The following is a 21,375-nucleotide window of genomic DNA, read 5'->3' on the forward strand; positions in this document are numbered from 1 at the left end:
TAAAAAAAAGAATAACACGAAATTTGTTATAGAAAAATACCTAGTTTTTGAAGTCGGTTTGGAAAAAAAAAGTGTGAGTATTAAGTACTCATGCAGATGGATATGTAAACCTTGCAGGTGAATGTCTAGGAAAGTAATAAATTTAAGTTGACTAGAGTACTCGCAGGAGTAGAGGCAATCTTGACAGAAACAAACAGCTGCTGATTGTCTATAACAACTGATACCGGCAAGTTATTGTTTTATTATCGGCTTATTATCGACAGCCATATATTATTATCGAGTAATTGGTTTGCTTTCAGCTTGTTATACATATTTAGGTTACAGATGTGTTATTCATATCATTTTGAACTTTTATCGATATCCGCTTCACAACAAACCAATGAATTTCGAAAACAAACCAATATTTTATTATATCGCTAATTTTTCAATACCATATTGATAATTTTTAATAAAAAATCGATACTTTTTGATTACGAATCGATGCTATCATGATAACACTACGAAAGAAAATCGATAACTTTCCGATAGAAAATGGATTACGTTTTAATGCAATTTCTATACATAATCGATTACTTTTCGTTAGTTGATATATATTTTTGCGATAAAATATCGTAAATATTTGTAATATATAAACAGCTTTTCGATAAATTGTCCATAGCTTTTTGAAAATAGAGCGATAAAAAGCCGCTATGTTAGGTTAGGTCAGGTTAAACTGAGCGGTCAATAATAACCTCAAATTGACTGAATGTTTATATAGTGTTAACCGAATTAATTTCACGACCAAAAGGAAAAAGCGCATATGGTTAACATGAATTATAATTATTATAAGTATTGGCAAATACATTTTGTAGAACCTATTTACCTAATGTGTGACCTCAAGACAACTGTGCCGCTTCCTCATAGCTGGAGCCTTGATGTAAGGAGCGGAGGACACGAACAGAACTCATGCTAAGCTGTTTCTTTATGCAGTGTAGTCCGCACTTACTACATCTGCTAACACTGAACGGCCTAATTTATAAGCATGTGACGCCAGAAATCAGTGTCGTAAGCCTTAAGTCTTCTATCTTCGATCTTCGGATATACGAGTCAGTTTGTGAGTCCAATATCGTAGGCTTTGCACGTAATCTTAGAAATTTTGCAGCCCCGCGCTTTTGTTCACGCCTTTCCTGCTTGAAGGATTATTTGCAGTTACTGTCTTCTTTTTATTTCTTCCAAACAGCAAATGTTGCACCATCTTTTGCTATCCAATCGACATTTTCCTTACCTTCTATCCCTTTATAACCAGACACCCAGTATAGATGTATGGTCCGGCCTGAGTGAAGTTTTGCCAATGCTTATTTGCGTTCCATAACACTTTTTGATGAAGTATTGTGTGAGGTTGCCTTAATCGCCGCCTGACCATCAATATATATGTATCTTGACTCGACGTTAGCTTAAGCGCACTTCCGCCAGAATTTCTGCTGCTTTCCTCACGGCTAATAATTGGTCCTGCTAGGTACTACAGTAATCTGGCAATTTGTAGGATATAGTTATTACTGCATCGACACAGTAAACAGCAGACCCGACCTATTTCGTATATTTTGAGCTAGCCGTATACACGTTTTAGTATATATTGTTGCTGTATTTTTGATCATGAGGTCTGCAGGCGAGATATGCGAAATTGCATGGACTGCTGCTGTATTGGGGCCCCCTGTTAATCTTATAAATAAAAATGAAAGTGACCAAAGCGCTCCACTGACCTTAGCAAAAAATTCACAGCAGGCTCACGTGGTCCCCAAGTATTTGAAAGGAGAATCCAATATTTGGTATATATTTTCTATATAAGAGGCAATTCAGGTGGGAAAGTTATGAGTAAGAGATTGTGGGTAGGAGTGGGAGTGGAAGTGGAAGTGAAAAAAATGTAAATTCTGCATAAATCTGTATTTTTTGAAAGGGGGAGTCCAATATTTGGTATATGTTTGGTGAGAGAGGTAGTTGGACTGGAAGAGAGAAAGTGGGAATGGGTATAAGAGTGAGAGGGGCAAATAGAAGTAGAAAGGAGTGGAGAGAAATAGAATAAGGGAAGGGCAGGAATTAGAAGGAGAAATGGAAGAAAAATAATAAAGTGTTGTTACGAAAATTAGCAACACTAAGAGGTACTGTCATGTCTAAGCGATGCTAAGCAGTGACTTGTATGCACATCAATAGATTAATCATTATGTCTACACATATGTACGTACACACAACGGAGAAGAGACGCACAAACACATGCTGAGAAGCTATACATGTGCATCTGTAGTTATAATTATATAGCAGTAACTAAGTAAATTCTGGAAGAGCCTAGAAGTATGCAAACGAGAAATCACAGAGTATAAAAGGCCGCAACAGTAGAGGCGCGACAATCAGTTTCATTTAAGCAAGCTATTGGTTGTGAAGTATCAGTGTTATTGTGAAGTACTTTAATAAAGGCCATTTTGCATTAAGTATTAAATATTGGATTATTTATTCAACAGTTTAGCGATACGAACATTAGTAGAAGGTTGCGAATAAAAGTATTTGCAGTAAATTCGTTACAGTATTTATATGCAATCATATAGAGAAAGTGAAACAAAGAAAAAGGAGGACGTTCATCAAGCCGACTAATGGTTTGATGTAATATACTAAAAATTTTGAGAGGATTTTTTTGCACCTTTCATGAAAATGAAATGGTATATTAACTTCGTCACGAATCTCAAAATTGTAAGTCCTTTAAGGAAAAGAGATAGACCCACCAATAAGTATACCGAAATTATCAGGATGAACAGTTGAGTTTATTTAGCCATGTTCGTCGGTCCGTCTGTCTGTTTGTATGCAAACAAGTACCACAATTTTCGAGATATCTTAATAAAATTTGTTGAGCGGGTATGTTTAGGTGTCCGATTAGACATTTGTCGAAACCGATCAGATCGGACTACTATAGCATATATTCCCCCATATAAAAGATTTTTCAGAAAAGATGATTTTTGTCATATCTTGCTCAATTTATCACATTGAAGCTTCAAACAGCACCATATGCTTTCGTATATTGGACATATAATTGCCTGAAAAATAGTCGTATATATGGCATATATTCCCCACAACCGATTGTTCAGATAAGACACTTTTCGTAATTTCTTCCCTATTTTAACAGCTAGAAATTTCTATTTCCATCAAATACTTACGTTTACGTTATATATTGTTGAGATAACTGATTAATTGTCATAGCTATTTCATGCAGACCACAAAAAACGTGATATTTTGCATCCTCACACAAAATACCTACCTCTTTTTTTGTTTTTTACTTTACATTAAGTCGCTTTCATGTTTGTCCCCTAATTTCCATACGAATTTTTGACCCAAGAAAAAATCTTTTTCGGTAACTTCCCGTTGAGCTAGACACTTGATACTTAGAACATAGTTCAGATCTGAGAGACACTACAATGAAAGTGAAAAAAATCCGCTAGGTGGCGCACGAATCGAGATAAACAGAAATTTAATTTTAAAATGGAAATTTTGCGATCGACTTTTAACTAACTTCTCGGTGATCCAGAGACTTGAAACTTAGCACATAGTTTGCAATATTTTATTAAAAAAAATCCGCTAGGGGGCGCATGGATCGAGACATTACGAAAACTAATTTTAATTTGGGAATCTTTCAATCCATTTTTAACCAACTTAGCACATAGTTTGAGACAAGGTTACAGAAAACAAAATTCCGCTAGGTGTCGCCCTAAGTGAGATAACTACAAATCCTTGAAAAACGAGGGGAATCTTGCACTTGACTAACTTCCCGGTGAGCTGGAGATATAAAACTTGAGCCGTAAGTCAGAACCCGGTGACAATGCAACATTTAATCAAAAAAAAATTCGCTAGGTGGCACGCGAATCGAGATAGTAAGAAAACAAATTTTAATTTGGAAATCTTTCAAATCCATTTTTAACAAACTTCCCGGTTACCTAGAGACTTGAAACTTGGCACTTAGTTAGAGGTCTGGTGACGATACAACTTATAGAAAACAAAGTTCCGCTAGGTGGTGGATGATCTAGAGACATGAAACTTGGGCCGTAAGTCAGAACCCGGTGACAATGCAATATTTTGTCAAAAAAACTCCGCTGGGTGGCGCAGGGATCGAGATATTGAGAAAACTAGTTTTAAATTGGGAATCTTGCAATCGATTTTTAACTAACTTCGTGGGTATCTAGAGACTTGAAACCTGAAATATAGTTTAAAAATCGGTGACAGTGCAATGTTTGGTCAAACAATTTTAGCTACGTAACGCACAAGTCGAACTATTTAGAAGATTAGGCCATGGCTCATGGCTAGCCTCCTGAGTGTTGCAGGCGTTGTAGAATTCCACCTCGTTGAAGGCCCAACTCTATGCACGTCTTGCATACTTTTAGGCGTACGCGACTTTCACCACGATTCTTTTAGACTTTCGGGCGTATGCGAATTTTACCACGATTTTCAGCTGTGCAAATTAAGTAGCTGACAAACGAGGTGCAATTCTCTTGTTATGATGCGAGGTGGAATTCTGTTTTTTTTCGCCAGTGTTGTCAGCGAAAATTCCACTAATTCTATTAAATCTTGTTATTTTGAACAAATAAATAAAGATAAGATCACTCAGGAATTACTTAAATTACTAATCAAAGTTGCAATTGCCTTTTTGTAGGCAGTACTAAAAAATTGAAAATAAAAAGATGATAAACAATTTTAAGGACTACCCTTATATAAATGGACCAAAAAATTAAAGGCAAATTTCCTTGAATACAGACATAGTCTTGTTGAATTTTGATTAAAAAACTTTAACAATAGCTATTGTAAAAGAATTTTGGGATTTAAAATTATAAAGGTAGAGTGCGTGTTTAAATTTTAAATAATCAATTGGTTAATCCCAAGTACATGGTTTGCCTTAAATTGAAAGATTGCGCTCCACCTTTATAGTTTTAAGTCCCAAAATTCTTTTACAAGAGCTGTTGTTAAAGTTTTTTAGTCAAAATTCAACAAGACTATGTCTGTATTCAAGAAAAAATTGCCTTCTATTTTTCGGTCCATTTATATAAAGGTAGTCCTTAAAATTTTTTCATCATCTTTTACTTTTATATTTATCCTCAAAATAGCTTAGGTATGTACCTACATCTGTTCGTTATACATTTCATATCTTACACAGCGGATTATCTGGATATTACTAATGGGATAAGATTGTTGTTCAGCCCCATTCATGAAAGGTGTGAAGTCTTCGGCACAGCCGAAGACAGTCCCGTCCTTATATGTTTTCTTTACACTACTTTTTTTGAAAACAACTATTTATTAATAAAAATATAACTTGAAGATTAGTTTTACAAATTTTCTCATACAAATTACCAAACAAACAAGAAGAAGCCGCAAAAAAAAAAGGCTGACACAATTTTTGATATGATAAAATTATACTTTTTGATATGATTTAATTGTAGTTAATTTATATGTTGTAAACAAATAAAAACTCGAAAAAAGCTAATATATTTTTCTTTATTTTTCTTATCATTGCAGTTAAATTATTATTAAATTATGGCGCGCAGATGTTGCATACAAAAGTCAAAGACAATAATTATGGCAATTGAATGAAAATAATTGTTAGCAAAACAAATAACGAAAGTGAAAACTGTGAAATCACCACATGGTTAAAATTATTTATGGAATATTATAAAAATACAAAACGTAGTGCCGAGTGGGTTTAATGGCATTGCCTGCCATTTTGTAGCAAAAAGATGCTGCATTTGTTTGGTACATTAAAGTGTTTTTTATGCTGACAAATGAAATTTATGATTTTAAGACAATATTAAGTTTAATACAAAAATATTTTTTTATAATGTGGAAAATATAAATTAACAAGCGCCCACTGACTATCTTCAACTGGCGTTTTTGAACATATAAAGGCAGTATCTATGAGATCTTCTATTGATTGCAGATAATTTATCGCAACTCGTTACTAATACTATGTGGGATATGAATATATATACCTACATCATACACTTTTGAAATCTACTTTGTTAGCTCACTGCTATCTTATCAATGATGTTATCTGCATCGTACATACAATTGCACCAATTTCAATACAATCAACAAAATCTAAAGCACAACTATTACATACAAACATGAAGCAACAAAACAAAAAAACCAAAAACTGAACACAAAAACTAAAAATGACATGTAAATAAAAAAGCAAAGTAGAGAAAATAAAAACAAGTCCTAGCCTCAAAGCAATCAACTAATATGCGTGGGAAATAAAAAGCTTAAAAATCAGAAAAGTAGTACAAAGCAAGAAGTAACTGTACGCGCATATAAAAAAAATTGTAGTAAGATTTTAGTGCCGATAAAAATACTACGCATATGTTTCGATATGTATGTAATGTGAGTAATGTGTACAAAAGTGCATTAGGATGGAGCAGCGAACTTGATAGAAAGGAGCACATTGTGCAACAACTAATGTATCAATAGTTAATTAATCTTTCTGCCCGTATGTTTGTTTCAGCCAGAGTCAATACTGTAACGAATCTTAAGAAATTCTTGATTATTCTGCACTTTCTCTTATCGTTCAAAATGTTCTTTAGTTATAACACTACTGCGGTAGTAGTAATTTACCATTAAATTACTCGCTTACTGCACTTAAAATGTTTTAAAATGACCATTACGCGGATTGCGCTGTTTTTATACTTTCAATTTTCCTCGTTCAACTTTTTCTGCTATATTCTAGTCTCTTCGTGTAAAGCTGTCTCGAATAATTGCGCTGTTTTTATTTCCCGCTTCAGCATCGCATAGTTACTTATATACGTACATATTTCTCCCTTCTCTATTTCATATTGGTTTTGCTCATATACATGTAAATCAGTAATTTATGTCAGGTCATAATCGCTCTTTATTTTTGTGTACATGTGTGAAATGTTCTATGCGCTCTTAGATGATGTTAATATGTATGTGTGGCTATTTTCTATTTCATCTGCTTGCTTTGATGTTGTTGTTCAGCATTTGTTTACTAGCAGTATAATGACGTATCAAAACTCCTAATATTCGCCTCAAAACGTTCCCATTGCCATTATTTCTAATGCTGATGATAATATCATTTATCTCAAAAAATTCCAAAGCCTAGATTTTAAGCACCAATTCTAAATCAAACAGAACTTAAAGTAAAAAAACTGCCGGAATTTCACGCACCCTAATATTCACGGTTATACTAAATAATATACATAGAACTTCCATATGTGAAAATATCTCAGACAAAAAACCATTGCAACCGCAAGTTCTCATCAAATTGTAACGACAATCGATTGTAACAACGCGATGATGACTAAGCAAAATGGAAACACCAACAACCAAAAGACAGAAACACGTGAGGTGAGTGAGGCAACTTGCGATACTGTAACCTGGAATGTTGTAGCAACAGTGAAGGCAATTGTTGAAAGATCATCGTGAAGATCATCATGAAGTTGCGTTGCAAGAAGAAGAAGACATAGAACTAAAAGATAACAGTTGTAAAAATTCGGAATAAAAAGGAGAATTAGTAAATAAAGAAAGTTTGATTACAGCCTACGATGTGGAAAAAGGTAACAATTGATAGTTTTGCGCAGCAAAAAAAAAACACAAATCGAGCTTGAAATATACGTAAAACCAGTTGTAATATTAATTCAACAAAAACGCTAAAAGAAATAAATTGACAGTGACAAACATTTAATTCACCGATGACTGGCGCCAGGCGAATATGAAATCTTGGCTCAGCTCAAAGTCCGCTAGCGATGAATGAAATTACAATGATATGGCAACTACAACAACAAAAAAAAAAAAAACAATCAAAAATTTAACAGCAGAAACAACAACAATAAATTGTAAAACAATAGTGAAAACTTGAAATTAATAAGCGTCAAAATAACAAATCAATGTGATGGTAAGGGACAAGCAAAACGGCGACTGAGTTCAAAAAAAAAAGATAAGAGAAATGATTCGGTTCAATAAACAATGAATTACTGAATTTATTCTTAATAGCTGGAAGCGAAGAAAGTAGTGAGTTTCAAAAGTGTGGCAAATTAAAAAAAATCCATATGCGAAGTGTATAAATAATGAAAAAAAAACATTGCGTTGTAAATCAGGACTTGTTGGCTAAGAGTATATCCGAACAGGTAAAAAAAAAAAATTATAAAAAAATAGTATTACAAATATGTATGAAGAAAGCTTCAGAAAAACGATCTGGAAGAATTACGCAAAAAAAAAAAATAAGGGAAAAATAATCTGAAAGATAGAGTTAATTTGAAACAATAAGTAAAATGCAACAAATAAAATAAATAATAATAAAAATAATATTAAAATAAAATAGTATGAGGTCAATAGGAACAAAATAAAACAAATAAAAAATAAAATAAAATAAACAAAACAAGATAAAATAAAATAAATTAAATCAAAATCAAATAAACGAAAACAGACAAAAAAATAAAACAAATAAAAAATAAAATAAAATAAAATAAAGTAAAATAAAACAAAATAAAATAAAATAAATTAAAACAAAATCAAATAATATAAGGTGAACTGAAATAATAGAATAAAGTAAAAAATAAAAATAAAAAAATAAAATAAAATAAAAAAAAAATTGATTCAAGTTTCGATTCGGCTCAAGGCCAGAACAATAATTTTTTTCTAATGATAATTATTGAAATTTTTTAATTTTTCTAAATTTGGAAAAATTGTATTTTGTTTTTGGAATAGTCAGTAGAAAATTTTTCAGACAACCTGCCATAGCTGCGCAGATAGATCCATTTCGAAGGGTGCTAAGCCTTCATCATCAGTACGCTTTAGGCATGCTGCGCTAACCTTTTAGCTATACAGCGGTGGTTTGTTTGACTGGCAAATTTGCTACTTCTGTTCCTTTTTACCAACTATATTTATTCAGTGTTGCGCCATCTGGTGCAAATCACTGATAATGCTCGATTTTTGTTTATTGTCAATTACTTTGTTTGACATTCCCAAGTGCTCATGGTTTATTAACAATTGTTTTTGTTTTTATCGGCCCATTGATAAATGATTCAAGGTTCGATTCGAGCTCAAGGCCAGAACAATAATTTTTTTCTAATGATAATTATTGTAATTTTTTAATTTTTCTAAATTTGAAAAATTGTATTTTGTTTTTGGAATAGTAAGTAGAAAATTTTTCAGACAACCTGCCATAGCTGCGCAGACAATTGATAAAAAAATAATAAAATAAAGCAAAATAAAATAAAGTAAAATAAAATAAGATAAAGGAAAATAAAATAAAATAAATTAAATGAAGTAAAATAAAATAAAATTAAATAAAATAAATTAAAATAAAATAAAACAAAGTAAAGCAAATAAATTTAAATAAAAATTAAGAAACAGCATAAAATGAAATAAAATAAATTAAAAAAATGAAATAAAACAAAATGAAACAGCATTAAATAAAATAAAATAAACTTAATTAAAGTAAAATAAAATAAAATAACGTAGGGGAAAAAATAAAATAAAAAAATCGCAAAATAAAATAAAACTAAATTAAACTAAACAAAATAGAATTGAATAAAAAAATAAAACATTATAAGCTAAAAATAAAATAAAATAAATAAAATCAAATAAAGTAAGATAAATTATATTAACCAAAACAAAATAAAACAAAACAAAAATAAAATAAATTTAAATAAAATCAAATAAATTAAAATAAAGTAAAACAAAATAAAATGAAGAAATAAATAAATAAATATAAAAAAATAAAATTATAAAACTTTACAAAAGATAATAAAATTATATTAAATATAGCAAACTAATGTAAAATGAAATATAAAAATGGTTTTGTTTTTATCGGCCTATTGATAAATGATTCAAGGTTCGATTCGTGCTCAAGGCCAGAACATTAATTTTTTTCTAATGATAATTATTGTAATTTTTTAATTTTTCTAAATTTGAAAAATTGTATTTTGTTTTTGGAATAGTAAGTAGAAACTTTTTCAGACAACCTGCCATAGCTGCGCAGACAATTGATAAAAAAATAATAAAATAAAGCAAAATAAAATAAAGTAAAATAAAATAAGATAAAGGAAAATAAAATAAAATAAATTAAATGAAGTAAAATAAAATAAAATTAAATAAAATAAATTAAAATAAAATAAAACAAAATGAAGCAAATAAATTTAAATAAAAATTAAGAAACAGCATAAAATGAAATAAAATAAATTAAAAAAATGAAATAAAACAAAATGAAACAGTATTACAGGTAAAAAAAAAATTATAAAAAAATAGTATTACAAATATGTATGAAGAAAGCTTCAGAAAAACGATCTGGAAGAATTACGCAAAAAAAAAAAAAAATAAATAAGGGAAAAATAATCTGAAAGATAGAGTTAATTTGAAACAATAAGTAAAATGCAACAAATAAAATAAATAATAATAAAAATAATATTAAAATAAAATAGTATGAGGTCAATAGGAACAAAATAAAACAAATAAAAAATAAAATAAAATAAACAAAACAAGATAAAATAAAATAAATTAAATCAAAATCAAATAAACGAAAACAAACAAAAAAATAAAACAAATAAAAAATAAAATAAAATAAAATAAAATAAAGTAAAATAAAACAAAATAAAATAAAATAAATTAAAACAAAATCAAATAATATAAGGTGAACTGAAATAATAGAATAAAGTAAAAAATAAAAAAAAAAATAAAATAAAATAAAAAAAAAATTGATTCAAGTTTCGATTCGGCTCAAGGCCAGAACAATAATTTTTTTCTAATGATAATTATTGAAATTTTTTAATTTTTCTAAATTTGGAAAAATTGTATTTTGTTTTTGGAATAGTCAGTAGAAAATTTTTCAGACAACCTGCCATAGCTGCGCAGATAGATCCATTTCGAAGGGTGCTAAGCCTTCATCATCAGTACGCTTTAGGCATGCTGCGCTAACCTTTTAGCTATACAGCGGTGGTTTGTTTGACTGGCAAATTTGCTACTTCTGTTCCTTTTTACCAACTATATTTATTCAGTGTTGCGCCATCTGGTGCAAATCACTGATAATGCTCGATTTTTGTTTATTGTCAATTACTTTGTTTGACATTCCCAAGTGCTCATGGTTTATTAACAATTGTTTTTGTTTTTATCGGCCCATTGATAAATGATTCAAGGTTCGATTCGAGCTCAAGGCCAGAACAATAATTTTTTTCTAATGATAATTATTGTAATTTTTTAATTTTTCTAAATTTGAAAAATTGTATTTTGTTTTTGGAATAGTAAGTAGAAAATTTTTCAGACAACCTGCCATAGCTGCGCAGACAATTGATAAAAAAATAATAAAATAAAGCAAAATAAAATAAAGTAAAATAAAATAAGATAAAGGAAAATAAAATAAAATAAATTAAATGAAGTAAAATAAAATAAAATTAAATAAAATAAATTAAAATAAAATAAAACAAAGTAAAGCAAACAAATTTAAATAAAAATTAAGAAACAGCATAAAATGAAATAAAATAAATTAAAAAAATGAAATAAAACAAAATGAAACAGTATTAAATAAAATAAAATAAACTTAATTAAAGTAAAATAAAATAAAATAACGTAGGGGAAAAAATAAAATAAAAAAATCGCAAAATAAAATAAAACTAAATTAAACTAAACAAAATAGAATTGAATAAAAAAATAAAACATTATAAGCTAAAAAAAAAATAAAATAAATAAAATCAAATAAAGTAAGATAAATTATATTAACCAAAACAAAATAAAACAAAACAAAATAAAATAAATTTAAATAAAATAAAATAAATTAAAATAAAGTAAAACAAAATAAAATGAAGAAATAAATAAATAAATATAAAAAAATAAAATTATAAAACTTTACAAAAGATAATAAAATTATATTAAATATAGCAAACTAATGTAAAATGAAATATAAAAATGGTTTTGTTTTTATCGGCCTATTGATAAATGATTCAAGGTTCGATTCGTGCTCAAGGCCAGAACATTAATTTTTTTCTAATGATAATTATTGTAATTTTTTAATTTTTCTAAATTTGAAAAATTGTATTTTGTTTTTGGAATAGTAAGTAGAAACTTTTTCAGACAACCTGCCATAGCTGCGCAGACAATTGATAAAAAAATAATAAAATAAAGCAAAATAAAATAAAGTAAAATAAAATAAGATAAAGGAAAATAAAATAAAATAAATTAAATGAAGTAAAATAAAATAAAATTAAATAAAATAAATTAAAATAAAATAAAACAAAATGAAGCAAATAAATTTAAATAAAAATTAAGAAACAGCATAAAATGAAATAAAATAAATTAAAAAAATGAAATAAAACAAAATGAAACAGTATTAGATAAAATAAAATAAACTTAATTAAAGCAAAATAAATTAAAATAACGTAGGGGAAAAAATAAAATAAAAAAATTGCAAAATAAAATAAAACTAAATTAAACTAAACAAAATAGGATTGAATAAAAAAATAAAACATTATAAGCTAAAAATAAAATAAAATAAATAAAATCAAATAAAGTAAGATAAATTATATTAACCAAAACAAAATAAAACAAAACAAAATAAAATAAATTTAAATAAAATCAAATAAATTAAAATAAAGTAAAACAAAATAAAATGAAGAAATAAATAAATAAATATAAAAAAATAAAATTATAAAACTTTACAAAAGATAATAAAATTATATTAAATATAGCAAACTAAAGTAAAATGAAATATAAAAATGGAAAAAATTAAATATGTGCAAAAATCTATATATAAACAAATCAGCCCACTAAAATAACAGTGGAAAAGGTTTAAACAAACAAAACTGAAAAATCAAACCGCAACAAAAAAAAAAAACACACACAATTACGTTTATTGAACTCTTCAATTTTCTGCAACAGCATTAAATTGTCAGACGTTTTATTTACCAAGCCAAGGAAATAAAAAATAAACGCCTTCAATTGCCCAGACAGCAATAGTAGCAGCAGACTGTAGCATCAACATTTATAACAACATAATGGCCAGATAAAAAAAAACAAAATGCAGTTAAAAATGCCTGAAGTGCTTGGTTGAGATTCCCAGAAAGGCCATCAGCTTACAAAAGGGGCGGATAAAACAAACAACATTGCAACAATGCTGCCGCCAACGAGCAGCGAGGAGCCGCGCACGGTTATCGAAAGTGAATGAAAAGAAAACCTTAAAAAGCGAACAAAAAAAACCAAATAGATAATTCCAAGCTACCTACAACTGTGTCTGTATGTTTTTACTGCATGAACATAATAAAGGCCATTGAAAGTGAATTTATGGACAACAAGGAGCGTTCAATTGGCGCCTAGTAATTTTTTTCTTTAAAAAAGATTGGAACTGCAATTTTATGTCTCTATAGATGTGCTTATTCACATATACAAAGTGTAAAGATATTTATAAACAAAAACGCTATATGAAATACTTTAACAAAGAGACGCTTAATAGTTTTTTATGGTGTTCACACTTTTTTTTTAAATTCTGTTTTGTGTTTGCAAAACTTCTTTTATATTTGTTTATATTAAAGTTTTTGTTGTTTGTGTCGCATAGTAAAATATTATCGTGAAAATTTACAAAAATCAACACTCAACATAACAGGCGCCGTTTTGTAGAGAGCCAAAATGGAGTCCGAAGAAATTACGAAGATGGTGGATGGTGTTTATAAGGTAAGCATACACATTTATATTTTACCAATTATTAAAAAGAAATCAGATATATATACACAAAGCGATATTAATTTATTTTGTAAAGCCAAGTAACCAAAATTGGACATTGAAAGTTCCTGAATACTGAATATTTTGCTGATATAAGAAATGTTTAAAAAAATATTTCAGCTATAGCCTACTTTTAGGCGTAAGTATACTCTTCGATCGATTGTAAGCGATATGTTCGAAATCGAAAAACTTCGCTAAGAATAGTAATAATCTGCAAACCAACTTCCCACCTTGGATTAATGACGTAATTGTCACTAAAACTTAATGATAAAAATTGTCTAAAGAAATAACAATTTTTGTTGTTATATCGGCCTACTGATTTGTAAGATCGCGGTTTTGAATCGAGCTCAAGGCCTAATAATAATTATTTTATCATTATTATCCCAGAGCACGGGGAAAAAGTGTCAATAAAATATGACACTATGGCATCATTGCCATCAAACAAGTCCAATTTTCACATTCATTCTGCAACAGATGTCGCAGTGTTGTGAATATCAATTGGCAAGAACCAGAATAGAAGTAGGATTAATGAAGACAAATAAAAAAACCGCTGTGATGGCTGAATGGTTATAGCAGCGGCGCCTAAACGTTGCCGATGAAGGAATTTAGCAGTTCCCGAAATGGATCTATACAACGAGCTTTGGCAGTTGTCTAAATTTTTCTTTCTTCTATTCTAATTTAATAATTTTTTCAATTAAGAAAAAATTTATCATAACAATAATAATGATAAAATAATTATTGTTAGGCCTTGAGCTCGATTCGAACCCGCGATCTTACAAATCAGTAAGCCGATATAACAACAATTTTTAATACATCCCAGAGCACGGGGAAAAAGTGTCAATAAAATATGACACTATGGCAGCATTGCCATTAAACAAGTCCAATTTTCACATTCATTCTGCAACAGATGTCGCAGTGTTGTGAATATCAATTGGCAAGAACCAGAATAGAAGTAGGAATAATGAAGACAAACAAAAAACCGCCGTGATGGCTGAATGGTTATAGCAGCGGCGCCTAAACATTGCCGATGAAGGAATTTAGCAGTTCCCGAAATGGATTTATACAACGAGCTTTGGCAGTTGTCTTAATTTTTTTCTTTATTCTATTCTAATTTAATAATTTTTTCAATTAAGAAAAAATTTATCATAACAATAATAATGATAAAATAATTATTGTTAGGCCTTGAGCTCGATTCAAACCCACGGTCTAAAGAAATATTTTGTGCTCCTAAAAGTATACAATATTTTGTTCATTTTGCTAGATTTAATAAAATGATACTGTCATTTGGTAGAAATAGGTCCAACTTTTGTTCGAGTACGGCAGCACTTGATTTGATTTCATCGATATTTGACTATTATGGCCCCATGGAATTAGAGCTTATGCGCCATTTTGGCACCAAAACTCCCATACAAACCAATAAAATAAGTCGGAAAATAATGACGAAAACTTAACAGCTTCCATGGCCTAGTATCCCTAAGTTGTGGGAGACTCTGTAAAAATTTGTTTCCTAGAAATCTCATTATGCTATTTTAATATAACGAAAAAGGTAGTAACTTCAAAATGGGATATTGGATTACAATGCGTTTTGCTGGATCGGGCACAATCGCGAAATAACCGGTGAATACGGCAAGTAATCTTAATAAGTCCCTTTTTTCAAAAGGTTAATGACCTGAGATCATATTTAACTGCATGAAGGGACGGTTCCCAGACAAAAACTGGAGAACTAAGACAGTTCCATAAAACTTATTACGAGCGATCTCGCAAACAGTAGTGTTTTGCATGCTTGTTGACGACTTAGGAAAGAAACACGCAATATTAATCTGGAAGTCGCGCGGATATGAGCGTGGCAGGTTATTCCGCATGCGTTGGAGAGAACTGAAATCTAGAATCCCTGAACGCTTTAACCATCTTTTCAAAGTAGGACCAGTCATCCAATTGATTAGCATTCCACATCCTGGCATCACTGCACAAACAAAATGTTGTTAATTTGGTTTTAGTAAAATACAAGCCTGCATGTACATTCTATCTAGATTCCCAACTTCTCTAGCCTAAGTTTTCCCGCTGGTATTTTTCTTTCGAAATCTCAAAAGAGCTTAGGTTAAGTCTGTTTGAACTGACCGGTCAATAAAGACTTCACATAGACTCAATGTGTTCATAGTGTTAGCAGAAATTTTTTAACAACCAAACGGAAGAACCCCAATTAGGTGCCAAAAAATATGTTATAAATGAATTCCGTTTTCTTGTCAAATACAAGAAGTTTTCTCATTGCTGCTTCAACATGGGGCAACTCTGCTGCCCCTTATAGCTATAGCCTTGACTTCACGAGCGTCAGACACGAGCAAAGAACGTATTCAGCCGTGTATTCCTGCCGCTCGTACTTCCTGCAACTGCTGTTACTGTAAAGGCCTAACTAATAAGCATGTGCCCCCAGAAGGCAGTGTCCAGTTAGTATGCCCATCGTTTAGCTTTAAGCCTTCCCTCTTCAGAGATATGAGCAAATTTGTGAAAATAAGTTAAGAAGCAACGCTTAAATTTATGAGGGAAAGTATTGTCAAATGCGACTCCGTTTTGTAATATTGACTTCACCTGTCTGGTTTATTGCTTCACGGTGTGATGAAAAAAAAAAAAACAAACAATTTCTGACTGGTCAAGGCGATGACGAGTTTCAAATAAAATCAAGCACACAAATAAGTTTTTTAAAAATATAATCAAAAACATGTATCTTCCTATTTGTTAAAAATACTTAAATGTGCTGCTTTTGAGTAAAAACAAGTAAGAAAGTCTAAGTTGGGATGAAACCGAACATTACATACCCAGCTATGCACTTGAAAGGCTGTGTGGTGAAAAGTCGCACCCATTTCAGTTTGTTTAAGTTGTGTTCTTAGCTCAACCATTTCACTACTAAGGTAGAATATCAGTCAAATGTAGTTAAATACCATAGAGTTATTGCAAACTTTGTTAAGGTTAGACCTTTAGGAAAAGTGGGCGTGTTCTTTAACTGATTTGGAGTATCTTCACTAAGCCTGTATAATTCACTGCTACAACAACAACAACAAGAGTCTATATAATTTAGTAAGGATAATGTCTCTGCCAAATTTCAATGTAATAACTTCAACGCCTTTGGATTTACGGTTTCTTAAACTTCCAAATTTTATCCTTTAAATGTGGGTGATGCCACGCCCATATTCGAAATTGTTTTGAAAATTATGTTTTGCTTCATAAAACCAATGCTCATATCAAATTTTATTAGCTTAGCGTTATTCATTTGAACTATCTCATTTTTTCCATTTTTTAAAATTTTCGATATCGAATAAGTGGGCGTGGTTATCGTCCGATTTCGCTTCACTTCATTTTGAACACCAATTTTTTCTGGATCCAGGTAAGCCCGCATACCGAATTTGGTGAAAATATCTAAATATTTGCTCAAGTTATCGTGTTAACGAACGGACATACGAAAGGCGGATGGACAGACATGGCATAATCAATTTTTTTTGATACTGATGATTTTGATACATATATGGAAGTTTATATCTATCTTGACTCCTTTAGAGCTGTACAACCAACCGTTATCCAATTAAGGTTATAATACCCTGTGCACATGTACAGCTGGGTATAAAAAAGTGTAATATTCCACTAACATCCATTCAAGCAAATCAAATAGTTTTTCACACTATCCAGTGTTTTTCCCCTCATGCGATTTCTCAATGTCACAATGACAAACTATTCATTGTCAATTTTAGAGACATCGAACATTAGTTTGTTTCAGTTTATTTTAATTTTAACTTATGAATAGCTCGTTCAGGGGGCGTACTGTAAGACGTCAAAATAATTGGCAATTGTTCGAATATTGCAGGATGTTGAATGATTTTGTGTAACTGAAAGTTGAGTGAAAGTTGTTGGTCGACTGAAACATGTATGTATGTTTGTGTATATGTATATGGATAAATATGCAAATAAAAAGGTAAATACCTGCAAGCCAATGAAATATATTAAAAATTAAAAATGAACGCAGTTGGTTTTATTAACAAAACAAAAAGTCCTTTACAAACAATCTTGATTGTTGTTTTATTAAATTATTAATTTTGAATCGTGGTGTGTTTGTATAAAGGGCTCTTTTTCTTAAGGTAAGCGGACGATGTACTTCGACTGTGTCGGTGATGTCTAATGATCCCTTTACCTTTCCGTTAGATCAGGCGCCTAAATAAATTAAGATGACTGGTTTGTGTAGAAAGTGGTAAATGCAATGCCTTAAGCAGGGCTTTAATGTCTGGTTAGATACATATCTTATGGAATTCTTCAACTGGCACTATGTTTTCTCCATTCTTTATACCTAACTTACCACTTTCACTCATTCAGGGGTTAGGTCTCCTCGTAAGACATTCAACTTGGAGATCGTTCAATGAGCCTTAGCCAGGCCCTGCAAAGATTTTTCGCACACAACGAGCAAGCTAAATTTGCTGGTCTTTTACGGTGCTTCTTCTTTAATAAGTTCATAGTCTGCTATGATCAGGAATCCAATTCTCCCCCTGAGCCGCCATGGGGCTCCTCATTTGTAAGAAAAGTGCATGCTAGTAGTTTTTGGGTTGTTGGCTTCTCTTGCTAATACCGGAAGTTGATTAAACGGGCTGCAGCGTACCTACCGCATATTAAGCTTCGACAGCCGTTCAGCGACCACAATGAAAAATTTGAATTGTTTTGTAATCTTCAGCACCGCTTTGCAAAACGCCGTTGGTTTTGAACTTATGACGTATATATAGGACCCACTTTTCTATTTGTTCTAACCTTCTCTTTTTTTCTTCTTAGTTTCCCTTCTTTAGCAGCCATTTGAAGTGTGATTGGTGTTAGCAACTTACTGGGAGTTGGGTATTGGTTTCTGAGTTGAATCTCCACCGCTGCAAGGCTTAATAAATACCTCCTAACTGAAGTTAAAAAAAGTCCTTTTCGGAATCTACCCATATTATTGTGGAGTCTTGTTGAGTTTTGTATTCATCAAAATTATTGTCGTAGTTGTCGTCTACTTACTGTCAGTGGCTCGTGAGTTGGAGATTCGTCGGCGTTCGATGTCGCTGTCATTTTCAGTTCGTCAATTTATTTTTTACTTTACTGGGTTTCTTCATTGCTGGTTTCACCAGTAGACGACCATTCGAATTCAGCAATTGAATTAGCCCTCCGATCAAGCTTCGTGCTAGCTACCTCAAAACAACAACGTTCACCATCACTTATAGGTACAAGAAGAGTTATGTTGTCCTCTTAAAGTTTATATATATTTCATTTGGTTGTGGGAAATTATAGGCATTCCACTTTGTTCTTACAAGTAGGTTATCTACACAGAGGGATGCCTAAGACTGTCCTCGCCACGACACCTTTGGTCGAGTCTGTCAGTCAACAAATCGATCACAGAGGAAGTGTGATTGCTAGTTCCATTCCTGGGCGAAAATTCTTCTAAGAGGTTTAGAAGGTATAAACGAAACAGTTGTCACATTGTCCACCCTGAAGTTTTTTCGAAATTATATAACCAACTAAATTAAAGTTATTCCTTGCTTAGCAACAACAACTAACGTGCATGGCAAGTAAAAAAATAGCATAATGTCTTATGAAGCTGAGTGGAAATTATCACGTAGCTTTTTGGTCTCAATGTTCACTTCGATATCATAACAGAAATTTTCCCGGGCTAACTTTGGGCCTTTCTGACAGCTATTCGAAAGATATTTTGGATATCTTTATAAGACTTTTCATGATGAATTAGATTTTGCTAAGTTGAAGGACCTGCAAGCTCTCCTGCCAGGGCCGGGGAGAGGGGGGGGGGGACAGCCAGGGCAATTGCCCTGGGGCCCGGAAAGTTTTTGGGGGCCCGGCGAGGCAAAGCAGTATTGACAGTACTCTAACTAGGATTTTATAGATACATATTTTGTTGCCATTGATCTGAAATCCAAAAAATGGAAACTTCTTTGGTATTTTGGAACTGATCAGCAATTATGACCCCCTATTGCATGAACATTTGGGGAAGGTGAGGGAATCTCAAACGAAAAAGTATCGTCTCCAAGAACAATATTTGTCTGATGGAATACAAAATGAGTTCATAGAAATCTGTGCAAGTCGAGTAATTAGAAAGATAGAAAGCGAGAGAAAGTCCGTCAAGTATTACACAGTAATAGTGGATGCAACCCCTGATTCGGCGCATATTGAGCAGACTGTTTTTATATTGCGTTATGTATTATTACACAGGGACTCCGGAAAATTGAAAATCCAAGAACGCTTCTTAGAGTTTGTCGATTGTAACGCAAAAACAGGAGAAGCTATCGCTGAGCTGATTCGCAGCACTCTAAAAAAGCACAATATTCCACTGCATGACTGCCGTGGACACGGGTATAATAATGGCAGTAATGTGAGCTGTCATTACAAAGAAGCACAGAGTCATATCCTGAGAGATAACTCCCTGGCAATATTTGCAGGTTGTGCTTGTTATAGTTTAAATTTATGTGGAGTACAAACTGCTGAATGTTGTGCATCAAATTAGTCGGTATTATGCAGAAATTGTATAATTCTTTAGCGCAAGCCCTCAGAGATGGGAAATTCTCAAGAAAAAAACTAATTCCTCCTTGCACAGCAAGTCATAAACACGATGGTCTGCTCGTGTGGATAGTGTGAAACCTTTCGCAACTCACATTCCCCAAATTTTGAAAGCTATTGATGAAATCAAGCTTTTGAATCTGAGTTCATAAACAGTAACGGATTTGAAAAGTATTGAAGCATATATGGGGAAATTTGAGTGTATCCTTTTAGCCTCCATTTGGCTCAAATTGTTGAAGGTAATCAACCATCGAAATCTGGTACTGCAAGCTAGAAATGCCACACTGGACGTGGAAACAGAAAATATATGTAGCCTGATTGATGAATTGAAGAAATTCAAGGGGCAATGGTCGATCATACTTCAAGAATGTAAGATTCTGGCAGGGAGTGTAGGAGGTGTGAATACCTTCGCAGAGAAAAGAAGGAAGATAAGAAAGCGCCAGTTCGATGAATTACGTGGCGAATCACCTGAGTGTGATTCGGAAACTAATTCAAATAGCAAATTGCGTAAATGGCATTGCGATTAAATTTAGTTTTTTGTGGAAGTATCAGGATCTGACGGAAGAAGAGCTCATAAAAAGGGCAGCGGCATTCTGCTCGATTTATGACATTGATATTTCTACGGATGTAATAGATGAAATCATTCATCCCACTTAGCAAATTTGGAATATTGGCGTTGGAGTCCAGCTTTGCTCGCAGCATTAGTTTTGAATCGATAATTTTCATATTTGCAGACCAAAAAAAACGGAAGGTTTTCCTTGGCTGATTCAAGCTCTTAAAATGTACATATTTAGAAAAAGTTAATGTAAGTAAATCAAACAATGAAATCTAACATTTCATTTATGTAAGTCCTCCAGTAACTCTTATTTTATATGAAAGAAAACTGACAAAGTGAATTCAAAAATTTATGTACGTTATGTTAGTTTTTTACTGGATTGAGTTTATTTTTAGGGAGCCCGTAACCGCGAACTGTGCCAGGGGCCCGGCTCCGCTCTCTGCGGCCCTGACTCCTGCGTTCCCCCCAAATACTAGTTTAAGGGCAATTCAAAGAAAACCTCAAATGTCAAACAAAACAAGTAGATC

General features: G+C 31.6%; 1 protein-coding gene across 20 annotated transcripts in view; it reads left to right on the forward strand.

The window, feature by feature from the left end:
* IRSp53 (Insulin receptor substrate 53 kDa) overlaps window positions 1-21,375 on the forward strand; it is a 221,598-nt gene that overhangs the window by 117,908 nt on the left and 82,315 nt on the right. For 8 of the 20 annotated variants that reach the window (XM_067756740.1, XM_067756742.1, XM_067756758.1 and 5 more), the window contains 2 exons: window positions 5,524-8,144; window positions 12,696-13,674. In XM_067756740.1, the coding sequence (XP_067612841.1) occupies window positions 13,630-13,674 (45 nt within the window). In that variant the 5' untranslated portion in view covers window positions 5,524-8,144; window positions 12,696-13,629. The remainder of the gene's footprint in view (window positions 1-5,523; window positions 8,145-12,695; window positions 13,675-21,375) is intronic. The other 12 variants (XM_067756755.1, XM_067756756.1, XM_067756746.1 and 9 more) reach the window with 11 other exon arrangements.

Source organism: Eurosta solidaginis, chromosome 5 (assembly GCF_040869045.1).
Source record: "Eurosta solidaginis isolate ZX-2024a chromosome 5, ASM4086904v1, whole genome shotgun sequence".
Lineage (NCBI taxonomy): Eukaryota > Metazoa > Arthropoda > Insecta > Diptera > Tephritidae > Eurosta > Eurosta solidaginis.